The 21,068-nt window shown below is 39.7% G+C and overlaps 1 protein-coding gene across 2 annotated transcripts in view; it reads right to left on the bottom strand.

The window, feature by feature from the left end:
* LOC126253198 (probable phosphorylase b kinase regulatory subunit alpha) overlaps window positions 1–21,068 on the bottom strand; it is a 294,496-nt gene that overhangs the window by 38,849 nt on the left and 234,579 nt on the right. For both annotated transcript variants that reach the window (XM_049954368.1, XM_049954367.1), the window contains exons 20-21: window positions 1,075–1,213; window positions 918–970 (exon numbers count right to left, since the gene is read on the bottom strand). In XM_049954368.1, coding sequence (XP_049810325.1) covers window positions 918–970; window positions 1,075–1,213 — 192 coding nt within the window. The remainder of the gene's footprint in view (window positions 1–917; window positions 971–1,074; window positions 1,214–21,068) is intronic.

The following is a 21,068-nucleotide window of genomic DNA, read 5'->3' on the forward strand; positions in this document are numbered from 1 at the left end:
CCAATTCCATCACATGTACCTGCCTGCAAACTTACCAAAAGCATTTCTTGATGTACAAAACAACAAATCTCATAAAGATCATCCTTAAATTCTTTGTGCACAGTGTTTTAATGCCACTGAACAGAAAATTTGTGTTACCTGTTGATTATGTGATGGCATAATAAGCATTGAGAATTCTCATCCTTCCCTTCAAAAAATAACTGTGACTCCCATTCATTTTTGAAGGTTTGTTATGATAGATCACTAAACTTCTGATTTTTGTGCAAGTAGCTGCTTGAATGGTAAATGTCCTTTACATCACGAGCAAATAGTGAAGAATAAACAGCACTGACACTAGAATTCTGCGAATAGAAAAACGTCCTGCTGACCAAGAAATGCTACACCAAATGCCAGAAGAAACAGTACTGAATAAAATGTCACACTGTACCCAGCAGTGCTGAGATGGACTTAGCAAAGCCAAGAAATCCCAAGTAGTGCCAACACAGACTGAGCCCTGAACTAGACACATGCAGCACATTGTGCATGTGTAAAGTTTTGCATGCCATGGCCGACCCTGTTATGAGTAAGACAAACATTGAGTGAGACACTTAAGGAAGGACAACACAAATAAACACAATAATCAAAGCTACATATTATGAATTACAGGTGATAAAGTGTTGATTATCCTTACCAATATTATGCTGCCTCTTGAAGCTGCACTGATGCATGAACCACCTCACTTACGTTGGTAGTGTGTAACTAGTTTTTCTGCTCACTACATATTCATGCTCAAATATAAACACTTGTTCTTTTACATAAAATAGTTGTTTTCCTATGTGTGAAACATAGTTTTACCATGCATTTCTTAATCACTTTCCCAATTATTTCTCCTCATTTATATAAAAGCAATGTTCACATTATTAAGATAAGATACCAACCTTACTAACACGGCTCGATTTGCTGCTGATTACGGAGAAGTTGCCATGTCCAACTATATAAAAATTGAAAAAAGAAAGCTGCATTACATATTCTGGGAATACATTTCTTTCAAGGATTATCATGTGCACTGCTATCAGCATATAGAACACTACTTACCACTGCTTAGAGCAAACTCTTTTCCACTTAAGATGTGATGAAGCAGATTTTTCATTTCAAATGGTGACAAATTAAGCAGATGTTCTGAGGCTTCCTCTCCAGTGCAAATGAGAGTGCGGGAGAGTTCTGTAGCCATTACCTGGAGAGGAGAAGAAAACCTTAGGTGAAACAAGACACTGTTGAAACAAGTATACATTCATAACTGATGCATCACTTCAGCAATTAACAGAACAAATAAGGAACTATATGATCTGTGAAGTTTTCACAAGAAACACTATGCCAACTAAGCAATTCAAGTATGCCTAATGACACAATTCAGCAGATTAAATAAAACAGTCTACTAGTGAGTACGGATTTCCACCTAGAAAGTAACCACAGGCTTGGTATAAACATATCAACCACATCTTGAAAGTCTCTTCGGGTTTGCTGCCGGATCCTAAAATCAACTTGACTCGATATTTCGGCAATCCAACTTTTCACCATCTTCAGGAAAATGCTGCTTATGCTGATGAGTCCCACTGAGAACTGTTCTCAGCGGGACTCATCACCATAAGCAGCATTTTCCTGGAGATGGCGAACAGTTGGATCGCCGAAATATCGAGTCAAGTTGATTTTAGGATCCGGCAGCAAATCCGAAGAGACTTTCAAGACTTATTACGCCGGGAAAGCCTACGTAATCACATATCAACCACATATCCATAAACAAACCTTAACTTCAATTTCTTACTTTTTCTTAACACACCAATATATCAATTCTATGGTAGATAGTTCTAAATGGGATCCCTAAATATCAATGGGTGGTCTTCTGCATGGGAAATGACATGACTTTTGAACACACAGACCCATGTTTCACTTTCTACTACATAATATATCGTGTGGTGTGACTTACTACAATATTACTTGCCCCCATCACCACCACATTCAGTGCTATGACATGAAAAGAAATCATTTCTGTTCATCACCATTCATGCCTTCTCTCTCTACCTACATGTCACTGATAAGAAATGGTTTTCCAGACCCCGACATTTTGGTTGCCCTGACTAGCAGGCATGTTGGGTTGGAGTAGCATTGGCTCATTGTATTGATCTGCTTCCGATGGCAGCCTGTATGTCAGGGGCAAATAAATTAATTTAAAGTCCCTACTGTGTAGACTGCCATGCATGACAGACATGTTGTGGGTGCTTTATTGAACTGTATTGCAGGGGTTAAACTGTTGTGGGAGCTTTACTGAACTGTATTACAAGGGTTAAACATGCCGATGGCATGGCTGGGGGCAGGTGGGATGGATAGTAGAGGGAATGGACAGAGTCATAGAGAGGAGGAAAAGGACAGAGAGGGGGGGAGATGTATGAGGCAGGTGCAAGGTGTGGAGGGGTGATGTGCAGATCGAAAGGAAGAGGGGGGGGGAGTGGAGATGGAAATAGAGAGGAGGAGGAAGATATTGTAAGAAGGAGGGGAGAGGAAGATGTGGTCAGAGGGAGGGGGAGGAAGATATGGTCAGAGAGAGGGAGTGGAGGAAATGGACAAAGAGGGAGGAGGGAGGAGATGAAGAGACAAAGATAGTGGGGAGAAGGATGAGGTGGATAGCCAGAGGGAGAGGTGGACACATAGGGGTGTGTTCAATATACACTTAGAATGAGTATGTGGGTGAAGCTGTGGGAGAAAAGGCTAGTATCTCAAAATGTCCCACTATATACTCTGTGTGTTTTTAGAATCTCTGTTATGCCGAAAATACATCTGGTGTGGCTTCACATTAAATGAATATGCCGAATAATTTTCGGCAAAATGTTAGTTCAGTAAAATGCTATATTTAGCACAAAGCAGAAAAGGATGGCTGATGACACTGAAATATATGCTGGGCTGACAAGCATTTTGTAGCCATTATTCTGAACTGATTAACATTCATTTAAAACAGTACACTGAGCCCATACTATTACGATAGAAGAATTAGGATGATGAACTGTAATATGCACAAGTAGTTTTCTGATATTATGGATGAATGAATGGACAGAAGGTGCTCATCTAACCAAATGCAAAGTTAGAGAGAACTTAGGGGGTGGGAGAAAAAAAAGAAAGCCCTCTGATTGGCAGTGTGTGATTAAGCAAGTCTAGTGATACTAACAGAAGAAGGGTCAGTCTCTAATATGCGAGTGGACAAGTATTATTTGCAAGTTAGCAACAGGAACTTAATTAAATATGCATTTATTATGCACTGGATGAAGGAATGAACAGACAGTAAAATTGTGATGCTAATAGCAAGCAAAACTGAGTGCTATATGTGGAGCAATATTCGAAGAGAGTGTCAAACCCAACAGAGGTCACTTATGTAATGGCTTTGCGCATACATCTCTGCGCCAAATTTTTTGTATGAAGTTAGTGATGTGAACTAGCAATCTCCAGTGCTAAACACACACCTAAAGATGCTGAATGGTTGTCAGCCAAAAATATCGTGGCAAGAAGTCACAGAGTCATCTGGCTGCAATCCTGAACTACACGGGATACAAATACAGTGTTTGAAAAAGAATATACATATTACAAAGTATTATGTTGTCAAAATTAACTATCACTGCAGCATGGTTAAGTTATTGTAGGAACCAGTACATTGTCTAATTCATATTCAGTGCCGCTACATGTTGGTTTTCTTCTGTTTGCTTGGTTATCATCATATCTTGCAAAACAGCCACTCTGTAGCAGAAATTGCTTTGTGTTCTCGAGTTTGTGAAGTGTAATTCCAGAAATATAGTGCAAAGATGATTCAGGTTGAAGTGTCAAACTGATCCTCAGAGTGGATGGAACATTCACTGATGGTATCGACATTTTTTAGCAAGAGGATGTGCATGTAAAGGAAGGAGTCCTGGCTGCCCTCATGTTTCTGATGTAAATGTAGCACAAATCAAACAACTTTACGATGTAGTCCAACAAAATCAACCTGTCACACCAGATGCGAGGTACAACCACCTACAACAACAATGTTTTTTGAGCATTAGTTGGTTAGGCAGCTGTACAAGTTACAGCTGTTATAGGCTCTACGTCATGACAACAAATGCAAATGTGTGGCATTTTTTGATGAGCTTCAGAATGATATTGACAATGATAACGCTTTTGCACTATGCATTGTGTTTGTTGATGAAGTGACATTCCACCTTAGTGACAAAGTAAACAAACACAATGTCCAAATTTTGAGCCTACAGAACTCTCATGCACACGTTGATCATGTACAAGATTAACCCAGAGTCAATGTGTTTTGCACGATTATGGCTGGCCCATTCTTCTTTGATGGAAACATAGTTGACAGTCAGCAGTATCTTAACTATGTTACAAAACTGGTTATCTCCTAGGCTAAATAAGGACAACTTCATTTTTCTACAAGATGGGGCATCTCTTCACTGGAGTCACCATGTGCGTGAATATCTGAATGAAACTCTATTGGGCCATTGTATTGGCTGTCAAACAACCATGTGACCAATAATCACATCTCAGCTGGCATCCACTGCCACTGGATTTGATGCACTATGACTACTTCCTCTGTGGTTGCTTAAGGACAACATTTATGCACACACACTACCACAGAACTTAGAACAGTTGAAGAACCAGATCTGTACTGCTATCAGTGATGATGGACATGCTTACCCAAACATGAGAGGAACCTGAATATCAATGTGATATTGCTCATGTTGCTGGTGGAGGACATATTGAACAACTGTAATCTAAATTTCAGAGATTTATAAATATGAGTCCCAAGTGTCATAGTTGTCTGTCTTACAATTTAATAAATATATGAGTTTGAAGTATGTAGATTCTTTTTGAAGCACTCTGTATTATGCTACAAGCTTATGTTGAATTTAAAGTTGGTGGTATGATAATGAAGGGTGGGTTCTTGGAGTAATTGTGGGCATCGTATTTATGGGCATAGACTGTCTAACGTAGAAAAAGGTTACATTAAATGTTGAAAGGAATTTTTCCTGTTTACAATAGAAGGAAATAAGACTGATCATTTTTTCAAGGCTGTAGACAGCGGCAAAAAATGAAAAGTGGAAGTTGCCTGGTCTTAGGAGGATATAATTAAGAAGCAAATAAAGACAGGCTGGGGCATGATGAGTTCAAGCAAAGAGTGTTAAGACCAACAAGTAACCAGTAAAGAAGAACTGTAGAAACTGGACTCATGAATCCAAAGAATTCACTACGAAATTTACTGCATACTTTGAAAAGTAATAAGAATGTGTTATCTATTAGAGCCAGTATCATTTAACAGACTACCATAAGCTGCACGTAAGAGAATATGAGACTTTCTGTTCCATGTGGGTACATTATAGTGTGATTTAATATTAATAGATCCCTCTGGTTGGAAGCACCACTGGCACTGGGAGAGTCAGAGGGAAGTGCAGTGATGATTAGGTACATTTAAGTGCGACTGCAGGGATGGTGTGTCTCTCTCTGTCTGACAGGGTGTCAAGTGGCTTGTGGGGCAACGGCGGATAGTAAACGGCATGATGTCATGGGTGATAAGATCCTTGGGTCACTGCTACTGTTGAAACATTAATCAGCGTGAGTTACATGATGCCCTGTGTCAGTCTGATCAGTGGAGATTGCCCGATGTAGAAGTTATTCAGGTGTGTTGCTTGTGCACCTACTTGTACTTGGATCTGGATCACTTGGAAGAAGACTGTACACTGTGGCATCGATTTGGATACTGTCAGCCAGTTCCACATGATTGAACATGAATGTGACTGGTGGATGTGCTGAACCAAATGCAGCCACTGATTGGGTGGTTCTTGACTTGCATTCTTACTCCCTGGAAATCATAGAGAGCATTCAATTAGTCACAACTGTAGTCGTTTTTGGGTGAAAAGGGCTATTTTTTTACTTGCCATCCTGGTTATCCATCGTCATCTGTAAAGCAGTTTTTGTGGCTTTTGAAGTGATTCCAGTTAAGTCCTTTTACTGTGTATTCTTGACTATTAAACTTGTGGTGTGGAAGCCTCTCAACTGTGTTTGGCCACAACTGGTGTTATCCCAATTACGCAGTATATAACGTGATTTCAGCGCATGGCTCGATTTTTTCCAATTTTCTCCAGTGTCTTTTGATATTGTAATTTTTTCTAAAATTGTAACTAGTAATTTACATGTTACAGGATACTTTATGTACACAAGTGGCTTATATTGTGAGTTCCACTAAAATGATCTTGAGTGAAATAAATATCAGTCCTCTCTATTAACAGTTTTAAAACAAGAGCTTAAAAAATCAGCTGGCCAACATGGTTGGGTGTTGTTAATTAACAAAAGGTAGAAGTTATCTTGGGCCTACGCAGACACCTTGTCTGCACAACCAACTAATTGTATTTTAGGGATTACTTTTCTTCCCTAATTACATGCAATCTGTTTTACTTGCCAGTGCATGTCGGATTTTAATGGCCTGATGATTATTTCTGTAGGTTTCTAAAGCTTAAATCTGGAATGAGTTGTTAAACGCCACAACAATTACTAAACATATGTGTTAACGCTTTGACTTAATGCCAAGGTGGCAGAAAATTTTTCTTAAGACTCTTTCCTTATTTTTTTTTTAATGTTATTTTAGAGGTTTTGTATATTCTAGCACCATTTGTCTTGCTTCCAAAAGAAAAGATCACTAGCAAATTAAATTCTGGTTGTAGGTGCTGTCTTTCTTAAAAAAAATTCTCAAATGTTATTTTAGAGGTCAGGTAAATTCTGCCACCAGTTGCCCTGCATCAAAAAAGAAAATTCACTAGTAAATTAAACTCTGCTGGTAGTTGCTGAGAATGTTAGATTCATTTGTTGTAGCAATAAAGTGGCTTATTTTTTATTATATTTGTTAGTAAAATTATGGCCCCTATCCTTTCACTCAAAATCAGCTCCCTGCTGCATTTCACTTTCTTTTGCAAACTATGTCTTATAAGCTTTGGTTATGAGGATGAATGGACAGGTGGGATTCTGAAACCTTTAAAAAATGAAAAAGAAGAAAGAGGTCTGAGCTCTGTTACCATCTTGTGGCATTAATAGCATAGGTTCATTCGTAGCAGTAAAACTTTCATAAATACCCTTCAGCATGTGACTCTTCTGAACCGAGAATAAGTTGATAATGAATTTGATGATACATAGTTAAGCACAGCAGAGCATATCCCATATCCCCAGAATCAACTGAGGACAAATCCACCTTCATAATGAAGAATTATCAAGTTTTATTTCATGCAGTGTAGAAAATGCGTATGTTTGTGTTGGTAGACTAACTGTTATAAGGGGATTAATTGGTTGTACAGTGGAGACATGATTAACTGGACTATTGTGGTTGTAAGTCATTGAGATAATTGAAAACCCAGATAACTGAATGTATGAAAAAAATGCAATTTTTGTATTGTTTACTGTAGAAAGACGACCTTCATCCCCCGCATATGGTATATTTTTATGGTCATCTTTCTAGTTACTTAATTTCGCTCATCATATTAAATGATCCAGGAAAGCCTTCAACTGAGTCATTCATGATGTAAATAATGAAAACTGCACCAGTCACTCATTTTTTGATGCTTAGCACAATGCATTTTGAGAATTTATTCTCATTTTCAAGTGCATTTGTACATTTGTTTACGTGAATATGGTGACATTTGCATGCATGATTTTCTGCCTCTCTTGTGTCTTTTTGAAGTATTGTGCCTCCTCCATTACACAGAATGTCACACTCATGTAAATCATCACTTACACTGTCTGTTTACGAACATATTTATGTGCACAAATACACTTGAAAATGAGAATAAAATCTCAAAATGCATTGTGCTAAGCATCAAAAACAATTAACTGGTGCAGTTTTCATTGTTTGCATCTTTCTAAGGTTAATACACAATCAGGATGTTTACTCAAAACAACACACGTGAATTAAATTTATAAATTCAACAAAAATCAATGTTTGTTAAGAGATTACAGACACATTTTCATACATACATACACATTTTGTTAAAATTACTGAAATACTGCAACCTTAATAATGAAATATCTTACAAAAGTCACATAAGTCAGTCACTGTAGCTTAATTTTGTTTAAAATATTTGGTAATTGCCTTTTGATGTAAACAATTTTATGTCTTTATTACTGCTGCATCATGAATCTTTTAAGTGTAGGAAACTCATGGTATCACACACTGTTTGTTTTTCGAACCATTTGAAAGCCATTTCTAGAACTTGAAATGCTTACACATGAGATGGTACTGCATCATTTTCTGTATCTATGTATCCTTCAGTTTCATATTTTTTAATTTCCTGCTGTTTGCTTGCCTGCAATACGTTTTCAATGGTCTGAAGATCTTGAGCATTACTGTCACAAGTGAGCCACACTTTCATATCATCGGCATCAAATTCCTGGCATATTTGTGTTTGTCATTAGCTCATTTATATCCTCGAGAGCATAATCATCTGTACTGCTTATTGAATTTCCATGCTCCTGTTCTATCATTCTGTTCCAAACTTTGTTCAAAGTATTCCTTTCGATCAAATCCCACACCTCTACAACAATGTAACAACATTCTTTGAATTCATTTGCTTGAAAAATGACAAAATGGCTGCTATGTTACCTTCATCTACAGATAAAAATCTGTGTAAAAGTTGTTTGCTATAAAATCATTTTAATGTTTCAATAATGCTTTGATCCACTGCTTGAAGAAAGGATGTCATATTAGGAGGTAAAAATTTAATACTCCATTTTTTCCTAATAGTTCTGCTGGTGGAGGGATTGGCACATTATGCAGTAAAAGTAGGACTTTTCCTTGTCTACCAATTTCATTCTGAATTTCTTTTATTTCAGGGATAAAAAAAGCGTTGGTGTACCAATCAACAAATATTTTAGTGTTAATCCATGCACTTTTTTGGTTTTTACAAATTAGGGAATCGTGATACTTTCATAGCATCTGAAGTTTTTGGATTTTCCAATAAAGAGCAAAGATATTTTATGAGTCTCAGTAGTGTTTGCACAAAGTAATACTTTTACTCAATCTTCACTAAGTTTTATATCCTGGAGTTGAACTCTCTCACCAAAAGCTAAAGATTTTGATAGTAATAATTTCCAATTTCATCTGACTTCTTCTACCACAGCCACTTTCACCCAATTCTGTTTTAAAACCATCTTTAAAAGAATTTGCTGCATCTATAATAGCTCACCTTTTTTTACCTTGTACTTCCAATTCGCAAATTTCATGATGAGATTTAAATCTGTACAACAATCCTTTGCTTGCCATAAACAATTCATTGCCACCTATTTATTTATTTAACTGTAACACCTTTTCACACAGCAAAGGACCAGATGGCAGTTGCCCATTTGATCATTTTTGTAAAAACCAACAATATAAAACTTCTTCCAAGAGTTAATTTTTCGGTTTCTGCATCACTTTTAGATCACCACTTGCTCCTTTTTTTTCCACAGGTCAATAATATATGTAAATAACTGCCGCAACCAACAGGTGGCTCCATGCACAGGAATTTGGGTGCCCATTGCCTCTGCCTTGCAAATTTGCTGCATCCATTTTCGCTCTCATAAAATGTACAAAAGAAACAGAAAAATTCCTGCACTGTATGCACCCCAAAAACAAATACTTATTAAAATTATAATACATAAAACCCCACATTTTTCATTGGTTTCCTGGTTAAAAATACACTTTTTTCCGGATGAAAATACACTTTTTCCTCAATGAACATACACATTCTTCTGGGTGAAATTATACTTTTTCCGCATTAAGAAACACTATATTTTCCCTTGGAGCTACAAAACTTATCAATCCTTTGGATGGTAAAGATTTTATACACCAGCATAGAACTTATGGGCACAACAGGAAACAAAACACAGTGAAAAGATATTTCGGAAAGAGCTTTGATGCGCAGCAACATGTACACTGCGTATTTTCTTATTACAAAAGCATAAATATGAATTCCACCAAATACAGCATGTTAGTCTATGAAACACTGAAATCAAGATCGTGATGAGCTTTTGTCAACCAATCACACCTCATGTTATGAGATCTCGCCAGTCAATGAGAGCAGATGGGATGTACTCAGCCAACAGCAACATCACTATTATGTAGCGTGAACACACAAATAGGAAAAGTTGATGGTTTAAATTATTGTATATATAGTATAGATATAAGCAAAGCCGAGCTTTCACATGTAATATTGGTCAATTTTTGCATGTGTTCCCTTTAAGATTTATCGAACACAAATGTGCCAGTAAAATTTTAATTCTGGGACTGAAATTTTTCTACATGGGTGGTTCTCAAACTGATAAGTTTTGAATGAGATTCAACCACTCTATGATTTAAGATATTCACTGCACATTCTCACATGTAACATAATTCATCTAGCGTAAAAGGAAATTTACTTTGTAAGTAACGTTTCTCAAATCCCCATTCGCAATATTTTCCCATGAAAATGTAAACAATTGTTACAAAGTATTGCATAGTTTCCAGCATAAAGCCTTTGACACATTTTGCTGTTGGCAGATGCTTGTTTGTGAGCTATGTTTTGTTATAAATGGCACATTTTCTCTGCAATTTAAATTTAATTTCAGTGGTTTTTCTCTTGTTTATATTTTATTCCTGCAGTATTATTCTGCAGTAACAGAGTAAAAAAAATTCTTTGTTTCAGTTTCAGTTCTTATCAGTCAGAATTAAAAAAAATAACTGAAAACTAAAACAATGAAAAATTCCCAGAATTATACAAAATTCTTGTGTTTTTCCTGGCTTTCTCCCACATGAAAAAATTCCCGAGTTTTTCCTGGATTTCTCAGTTGTTTCTGACTATATACAACCTGCATGAAAATGCAGTTCCACATCAGAGATTCGATGTGGACTATGGAACATCGCTGAGCATGAGAATGATCATGACATCACTGGTCAAGAGAAACCAGAAAGGACGTACAAAGCAGAAATGACAAAGACCAATCTGTATTGTGAACGTTGTTAAAGTCATATGCTGTAGCAAAATATGAAATGGAAAGTATATGACAGAGGTGATATAAATGTGCCATAAAGGAACAGTACGTAAATCTATTTTGTTGTAATTCATGTTTGAGCTATCCAGCTGGAATGGACTTTGCATCTTTTTGACAGGAGTCTGCAGTCTCAAGATACAGCAACATGGTCAGGCAGGTACCACAGGTAAGTAACAGTGACCACAGAACCTTTAGTACAGATCCTTGTCATGCCTGAACAAAGGCAGGTGCAATACATATCAGTCTGCAGGTATGACACCATGTTTATATTTACCATAAGTATTAGAACACACACGTGCGCATGCGCCTACGTGCATGCGCCCATGCCCCGCCCCCCCCTCACACACACACACACACACACACACACACACACACACACACAATAATTACTATAAGTGCTGGTCACATCACCGCTGCAAGTTACATAATGTAACTTCAATGATAAATACCAGATTGGCCCAAATATAAGTCATGCCTTTAATTCTAAAGGGAAAAAAAAAAACGAGAGAAACTCAGCAGACAAAAAATTTACTCATTTGCAAAAAACTGTTCACCATATGGAAACTCTTAATTTTTTAAAAAATTTTAATGTAGTTCAATCAAACAGAAATAGCCACCTTATATTCACAATCTTCACTAATGTCACTGCTATCTTCACTACCATTATTTGGTTCATAAAGGTCTGTGTTTTCATTGTTCTTTCCCCAAAGTATGTCATCCTCACTACTATCCAAGGTATTTGGCATACAGCACTTCCTGAATACTCTGATGACAGAATCTAGTGATACTGTTTGCTGTGAAGAGAAAATCCATTCACACGTAATGCTGACTGATGGTTTCTTAATCTTGTCAAATGGAGTGAGTGCATGATCCCCTTCTATAAGCCAACTGGAATAGTGTTTTCAGAGAGAGTGTCAAAAGAACTTGTTTATGATTACATCAAGCACCTGCTGTTTTGGATGCAGATATAATGTATAACAGCTAGGCAACTGGTGCAGAGGACACAAGGAGTGACATTGCCACATCAGAAATATATGCCTCTGAAGTCAACGAGTTTCTTGGCAAAATCTTTTGGCAATCTATATGCTAGTGACATACTGCACTGGACAGAGAAAAATTTCCACACAGGAACTTGCGATACTGAACAATACACCCACAGAATGGTGTCTGTGGCACATTTAAGGTCTTTGTAATTCCAAAGGTCTTTTACTGGATTCCTTGTCGAGAGAGCCATCTTTCCTTTAATCTTGTATCACAGAAAGAATCCTAGCTCTAAATTCTGGATATTTCCAAGCTTTTGGCCCTCTGTAAGGTTTCGTTATGAAATTGCAATTTGCAGGTTATTTTCCAAAGGAATCCAATGCCAGATTTTTGTCAGTTTCTATAGTAAATGCATTTTTGACCTAAAGAATAACTGAAGTTTGAAATTTGTATAATAATTATGCTGAATTCCAAAGTTTGTTGAAGATTTTTTAGGCATTACCATTCATTGGTGAAGACTAAATTTTTACTCTTTACTTAGAGAAAAGAAATGCTTGTTCTGTTGGGTAATATTACAGTACTATGAACATTTCAATAACCACTAGCTAAATGAAAAATTAACAAATGAAGATGGCTACATTGTTACCTCGTCTACAATGATTAATTTCCAAACACTACCAATATAGCTGCTCCATTTTGCACTAAGAAAATATACCGATGTCTTTATGGTCACACAGGTAAGATGCATTCATCTTTTTCATGGTTGAATTTTGGGAAAAAGTGTGGCTTATATTTTGCCCAATACAATAACATATTTATCTTTCTTTCATAGTGTTTGTAATTCATTCATAAAGTTTTTGGGTCAATGCTAGTGTCCAATTCCACCCATTGGCTTTGACCAATGATGTAATGTGTGATGTTATTTTGTTTGTACCACAGATTGTAGTTATGAATGTTAAATGACTTCTCTGGATTTCTTCGTTACGCGCATATATTAAAAATCCCATGTACATCATTCTGTTTTATCTGGGTTCTTTTTTTTTTTTTTTGATGAAAGTATTTGTGATTTATCAGATTCCAATTTCTCACACAACTGCTTTACATCATGAATGAGTCAGTTGGCTGTACAGCGAAAATTCTCCTTGACAGAATGACTGACCATAAACCTATTACAAGATTTTTACAATCATTGGGCTTTATTGCAGAATTTTGCAAGTGCAGCATTTGTGGTAATTATATAGTGTGGGTCAACGAAGGAATGTGATACAACCTGTCAGCTTTGACCAACAATGTCACAGTTTATTCATAGATAGTAATGTCTTTATTTTCAAGCCATAGATAATAAGTCAGTTATGTTCCATGGTGAGGCATCATCATTGGAAATCGAAATAAATGAACGATGCTTTTAAAAGACAGCACTCAACATTCCGTAAAAATTTTTTCGCTTGTATTAATTTAAATCATTTGTTCATTCCAGTTCATTCAGTATTTATTTTCATGCTTAATGAGTCTGAGATATTTTGGAAGAAGTGTTTTTCATTCTGGACAATTTCTATTTTTTGATTTTCACTTGTAGGGGTGGATTTATCTGTTCCTATGAATATGGAAGACTTGAAGCAGGATCCACCAACAGTACAGAATACAAATTTTACAGTTGTTGCTTTTTTTGCCTTCACTAGCACTAGTATTACTACGACATTTTTCACTCTATATTACCGTCATCAAATGCGAAATGACCGCCATACGAAAAATTTGTATCCCGTACTTCAGTTCACTTATATAAGATGAAAAAAAGCAACATCCTGTATGTAACATTGGCATCCTGTATCTCAGTTGAAATACGGAGGTAGTACCATGTTCTTCAGTTGACCTATATGAGTCAACTGAAGCACAAGATACAACTCTTATGAACGTTTCTATTTTTTGCCTGTGCTTATACTAGTATCCTATTCTTCAGTTGACCTATACAGTTCAATTGAAGTAGGGGATACAAATTTTTATGCATGTTGACTTTTTTGCCTTTGTTAACACTAGTATCTTTTCTTCAGCTGACCTACATGGGTCAACCGAAGAATGAGGTAAAATTTTTCCTGTTGTAGGTTTCTTTGCTGTTGCTAGTACTACTACGGTAACTTTCAGTCGAAAATACTATTAGTATCGAAGAAGGAAAAAAAATTCATTCCATCTACACTAGCATTAGTATCCTATTCTTCTGTTGACTTACATAGGTCATCTATAGTACGCGATACAAATTTTACATACGCTGTTCTTTTCGCCTTTGTTAGTACGTTATCAATTGAAGAATAGGAAACTAGCAGTAGCGGAAGCAAAAAAAGGAACAACTGTAAATTTTTTATCCCATCTCATCACCTAAATAGGTCAACTGAAGAATAGGATAATAGTGTTAGTGAAGGCGAAAAAGTTGACCCACACTAAATTTGCATCCCTACCCAAATAACCTACACAGATCAACTGAAGTTTGAGACACAACTCATACATGTCAACTGTGGTATTCCATGCTATCTTCCGTCCCTTTTTTCTTTCTTTTGTGCACTAGTATCCCATTCTTCAGTTGAGCTATACAGCATAACTGAAGCATAGAACACTAGGACTCAAAGAAGCGATACACTTAACGTTATGTTTGAAATATGATTTTCTCTGTCCTGAATTCTTTAGTTTCTCACCATTCGTCTTTGCTGTCTCTGGTAACATCTGATGTCTTTGGTCAAAGCTGATGGGTTGTATTCCATTCCTCAATAATCCCTATGGTGTTGACAAAGGTTCCACTTCGAGACCTTCCGATGAATACATGTGGACGTGCAGAAAAAATAATATATGGAAGTCTATACACAGAGGGACCTAGTTCAAAAGGTAGAGGCTGAATTTATAATAATAGTCATGTTAACTTATTATTTTTGTTATGAATATTCTTATAAATCTGTCATGCATGAGACAGGAGTTGTGTGTGGCACCGCAGTTGACTGGTTTTCATTTTGTAGAGACGTTTGCAGGGAATTTATAAAGTACAGGGGAACATTGGGGTGGGGGAGGGGAGGGTGGGGGAGGGGGGGTGTTTAGAGTTGAAGTAGACGAGTCACATCATGTTATGGAAAGAGAAAGTATCAAAGGGGGCATGAGATGTTTGGGCTTTGGGTTTTTGGAGTAGTAGTTTCTGGAAGGGATTGTGCTGATGTTGTATTTAGGGTCGTTCCAAATCATACAAAAGAAGTGTTAACATCTTTAATCGAAGAATATGTGGAATAAGGTAATGTTGGATGGGTTTGCTTCATACAAGGGGTTGGGTGACAGAGCTTATCATTATTTGGTTGTAAATCACAATATTCAGCTTAAAAATTACAAGACGCGGGCATGTACCAATACTATCGAGGGGTATTGGGGAGCTGTAAAATCTGTTGCTGGGAGGCAAAAGAGAAGGATTTCAGTTCTGAAAGGCCATTTGGATGAATACTGTTGGAGGAAGAGTATTCCTTAAAGAATATTGTGTATTTCCAGCATTTATGAAAATAGTCAGCAAAATGTATTGTTAGGTGTGGATGGATTTCACGTTTGTTTCTTGCTTTATGTTGAGGTTTTTTTGTTTTTTTTTCTTTTGGATTCTCTCGGGGAGGTTTTTCTGTCGTTTTAATATTTTTTGGGTAGAATGGTAGGGTGAGGCATTGGTTGTTATATCTTGTGCTGCTGGGTTTATTGGTTCAAATGGCTCTGAGCACTATGGGACTTAACATCTATGGTCATCAGTCCCCTAGAACTTAGAACTACTTAAACCTAACCAACCTAAGGACAGCACACAGATTAGATTAGATTAGATTAGTTTACGTTCCATAGATCCGTGCTGAGGAGATCCTCGTGGATGTGGAACATGTCAAAATATATATATAATAGAGGGAAACATTCCACATAGGAAAAATATATTTAAAAACAAAGATGATGTGACTTACCAAATGAAAGTGCTGGCAGGTCGACAGACACACAAACAAACACAAACATACACACAGAATTCAAGCTTTCGCAACAAACTTTTGCCTCATCAGGAAAGAGGGAAGGAGAGGGAAAGACGAACGGATGTGGGTTTTAAGGGAGAGGGTAAGGAGTCATTCCAATCCCGGGAGCGGAAAGACTTACCTTAGGGGGAAAAAAGGACGGGTATACACTCGCGCACACACACACATATCCATCCACACATATACAGACACAAGCAGACATATTTAAGGACAAAGAGTTTGGGCAGAGATGTCAGTCGAGGCAGAAGTGCAGAGGCAAAGATGTTGAATGACAGGTGAGGTATGAGTGGCGGCAACTTGAAATCAGCGGAGATTGAGGCCTGGTGGATAACGGGAAGAGAGGATATATTGAAGAGCAAGTTCCCATCTCCGGAGTTCGGATAGGTTGGTGTTAGTGGGAAGTATCCAGATAACCCGGACGGTGTAACACTGTGCCAAGATGTGCTGGCCGTGCACCAAGGCATGTTTAGCCACAGGGTGATCCTCATTACCAACAAACACTGTCTGCCTGTGTCCATTCATGCGAATGGACAGTTTGTTGCTGGTCATTCCCACATAGAATGCGTCACAGTGTAGGCAGGTCAGTTGGTAGATCACGTGGGTGCTTTCACACGTGGCTCTGCCTTTGATCGTGTACACCTTCCGGGTTACAGGACTGGAGTAGGTGGTGGTGGGAGGGCGCATGGGACAGGTTTTACACCGGGGGCGGTTACAAGGGTAGGAGCCAGAGGGTAGGGAAGGTGGTTTGGGGATTTCATAGGGATGAACTAAGAGGTTACGAAGGTTAGGTGGACGGCGGAAAGACACTGTTGGTGGAGTGGGGAGGATTTCATGAAGGATGGATCTCATTTCAGGGCAGGATTTGAGGAAGTCGTATCCCTGCTGGAGAGCCACATTCAGAATCTGATCCAGTCCCGGAAAGTATCCTGTCACAAGTGGGGCACTTTTGTGGTTCTGCTGTGGGAGGTTCTGGGTTTGAGAGGATGAGGAAGTGGCTCTGGTTATTTGCGGGATGCGAAAGCTGTTGTCAGGTTGTTGGTGTAATGCTTCAGGGATTCCGGACTGGAGCAGATTCGTTTGCCACGAAGACCTAGGCTGTAGGGAAGGGACCGTTTGATGTGGAATGGGTGGCAGCTGTCGTAATGGAGGTACTGTTGCTTGTTGGTGGGTTTGATGTGGACGGACGTGTGAAGCTGGCCATTGGACAGGTGGAGGTCAACATCAAGGAAAGTAGCATGGGATTTGGAGTAGGACCAGGTGAATCTGATGGAACCAAAGGAGTTGAGGTTGGAGAGGAAATTCTGGAGTTCTTCTTCACTGTGAGTCCAGATCATGAAGATGTCATCAATAAATCTGTACCAAACTTTGGGTTGGCAGGCCTGGGTAACCAAGAAGGCTTCCTCTAAGCGACCCATGAATAGGTTGGCATACGAAGGGGCCATCCTGGTACCCATGGCTGTTCCCTTTAATTGTTGGTATGTCTGGTCTTCAAAAGTGAAGAAGTTGTGGGTCAGGATGAAGCTGGCTAAGGTAATGAGGAAAGAGGTTTTAGGCACTGACACCCCGCACCCCTACTTTCTACCTTCTTCCTAAAATTCACAAACCCAATCATCCTGGCCGCCCCATTGTAGCTGGTTACCAAGCCCCCACAGAGCGTATCTCTGCCTACGTAGATCAACACCTTCAACCCATTACATGCAGTCTCCCATCCTTCATCAAAGACACCAACCACTTTCTCCAACGCCTGGAATCCTTACCCAATCCGTTACCCTCAGAAACCATCCTTATAAACATTGATGCCACCTCCTTATACACAAATATCCCGCATGTCCAGGGCCTCGCTGCGATGGAGCACTTACTTTCACGCTGATCACCTGCCACCCTACCTAAAACCTCTTTCCTCATTACCTTAGCCAGTTTCATCCTGACCCACAACTTCTTCACTTTTGAAGACCAGACATACCAACAATTAAAGGGAACAGCCATGGGTACCAGGATGGCCCCTTCGTATGCCAATCTATTCATGGGTCGCTTAGAGGAAGCCTTCTTGGTTACCCAGGCCTGCCAACCCAAAGTTTGGTACAGATTTATTGATGACATCTTCATGATCTGGACTCACAGTGAAGAAGAACTCCAGAACTTCCTCTCCAACCTCAACTCCTTTGGTTCCATCAGATTCACCTGGTCCTACTCCAAATCCCATGCTACTTTCCTTGATGTTGACCTCCACCTGTCCAATGGCCAGCTTCACACGTCCGTCCACATCAAACCCACCAACAAGCAACAGTACCTCCATTACGACAGCTGCCACCCATTCCACATCAAACGGTCCCTTCCCTACAGCCTAGGTCTTCGTGGCAAACGAATCTGCTCCAGTCCAGAATCCCTGAACCATTACACCAACAACAGCTTTCGCATCCCGCAACTACCCTCCCGACCTGGTACAGAAGCAAATAAGCAGAGCCACTTCCTCATCCTCTCAAACCCAGAACCTCCCACAGAAGAACCACAAAAGTGCCCACTTGTGACAGGATACTTTCCGGGACTGGATCAGATTCTGAATGTGGCTCTCCAGCAGGGATACGACTTCCTCAAATCCTGCCCTGAAATGAGATCCATCCTTCATGAAATCCTCCCCACTCCACCAAGAGTGTCTTTCCGCCGTCCACCTAACCTTCGTAACCTCTTAGTTCATCCCTATGAAATCCCCAAACCACCTTCCCTACCCTCTGGCTCCTACCCTTGTAACCGCCCCCGGTGTAAAACCTGTCCCATGCACCCTCCCACCACCACCTACTCCAGTCCTGTAACCCGGAAGGTGTACACGATCAAAGGCAGAGCCACGTGTGAAAGCACCCACGAGATCTACCAACTGACCTGCCTACACTGTGACGCATTCTATGTGGGAATGACCAGCAACAAACTGTCCATTCGCATGAATGGACACAGGCAGACAGTGTTTGTTGGTAATGAGGAGCACCCTGTGGCTAAACATGCCTTGGTGCACGGCAAGCACATCTTGGCACAGCGTTACACCGTCCGGGTTATCTGGATACTTCCCACTAACACCAACCTATCCGAACTCCGGAGATGGGAACTTGCTCTTCAATATATCCTATCTTCCCGTTATCCACCAGGCCTCGATCTCCGCTAATTTCAAGTTGCCGCCACTCATACCTCACCTGTCATTCAACATCTTTGCCTCTGCACTTCTGCCTCGACTGACATCTCTGCCCAAACTCTTTGTCTTTAAATATGTCTGCTTGTGTCTGTATATGTGTGGATGGATATGTGTGTGTGCGCGCGAGTGTGTACCCGTCCTTTTTTCCCCCTAAGGTAAGTCTTTCCGCTCCCGGGATTGGAATGACTCCTTACCCTCTCCCTTAAAACCCACATCCTTTCGTCTTTCCCTCTCCTTCCCTCTTTCTTGATGAGGCAACAGTTTGTTGCGAAAGCTTGAATTCTGTGTGTATGTTTGTGTTTATTTGTGTGTCTGTCGACCTGCCAGCACTTTCATTTGGTAAGTCACATCATCTTCGTTTTTAATATATATATATATATATATATATATATATATATATAAAAACAAAGATGATGTGACTTACCAAATGAAAGTCCTGGCAGGTCGACAGACACACAAACAAACACAAACATACACACAAAATTCAAGCTTTCGCAACAAATTGTTGCCTCATCAGGAAAGAGGGAAGGAGAGGGAAAGACGAAAGGATGTGGGTTTTAAGGGAGAGGGTAAGGAGTCATTCCAATCCCGGGAGCGGAAAGACTTACCTTAGGGGGAAAAAAGGACGGGTATACACTCACTCTCACACACACACACACACACACACACACACACACACACACACATATATCCATCCACACATATACAGACACAAGCAGACATATTTAAAGACAAAGAGTTTGGGCAGAGATGTCAGTCGAGGCGGAAGTGCAGAGGCCAAGATGTTGTTGAATGACAGGTGAGGTATAAGTGGCAGCAACTTGAAATTAGCGGAGATTGAGGCCTGGTGGGTAATGGGAAGATAGGATATATTGAAGTGCAAGTTCCCATCTCCGGAGTTCGGATAGGTTGGTGTTGGTGGGAAGTATCCACGTAGTATCACTTTGCCACGAAGAAAAATGATCCTAATCCTACTCCTAATGATCCAACTCCCCAAGACACTATCCAAATTGAACCCTGCCTGGAACAGTTCCGTCCTCCGTCACAGCGGGACCCACCTCCTTTTCCTCAAAATCACCCTCTCCAAACCTTCCAGGAATTTCTGACTTCCAGCCTTGCCTCTCAATCCTTCTTAAAAAACCTTAATCCTACTCCCAACATCACCACTGCTGAAGCCCAAGCTATCCGTGATCTGGAGGCTGACCGTTCCATCGTCATTCTTCCGGCGGACAAGGGTTCTACGACCGTGGTACTATATCGTTGGGAGTATGTGGCTGAGGGACTGCGTCAGCTTTCAGACAACACCACATACAAAGTTTACCAAGGTAATCCCATTCCTGATGTCCAGGCGGAGCTTCAAGGAATCCCAGAACCTTAGGCCCCATACAAAACCTTTCACCTGACTCCATCAACCTCCTGACCCCACCGACACCCCGCACCCCTACCTCTACCTTCTTCCCAAAGTTCATAAACCCAACCATCCCGGCCGCTCCATTGTAGCTGGTTACCAAGCCCCCACAGAGCGTATCTCTGCCTACGTAGATCAACACCTTCAACCCATTACATGCAGTCTCCCATCCTTCATCAAAGACACCAACCACTTTCTCCAACGCCTGGAATCCTTACCCAATCTGTTACCCCCAGAAACCATCCTTGTAACCATTGATGCCACTTCCTTATACACAAATATTCCACACGTCCAGGGCCTCGCTGCGATGGAGCACTTCCTTTCATGCCGATCACCTGCCACCCTACCTAAAACCTCTTTCCTCATTACCTCAGCCAGCTTCATCCTGATCCACAACTTCTTCACTTTTGAAGACCAGACA

Source organism: Schistocerca nitens, chromosome 4, assembly GCF_023898315.1.
Source record: "Schistocerca nitens isolate TAMUIC-IGC-003100 chromosome 4, iqSchNite1.1, whole genome shotgun sequence".
Taxonomy (NCBI): domain Eukaryota; kingdom Metazoa; phylum Arthropoda; class Insecta; order Orthoptera; family Acrididae; genus Schistocerca; species Schistocerca nitens.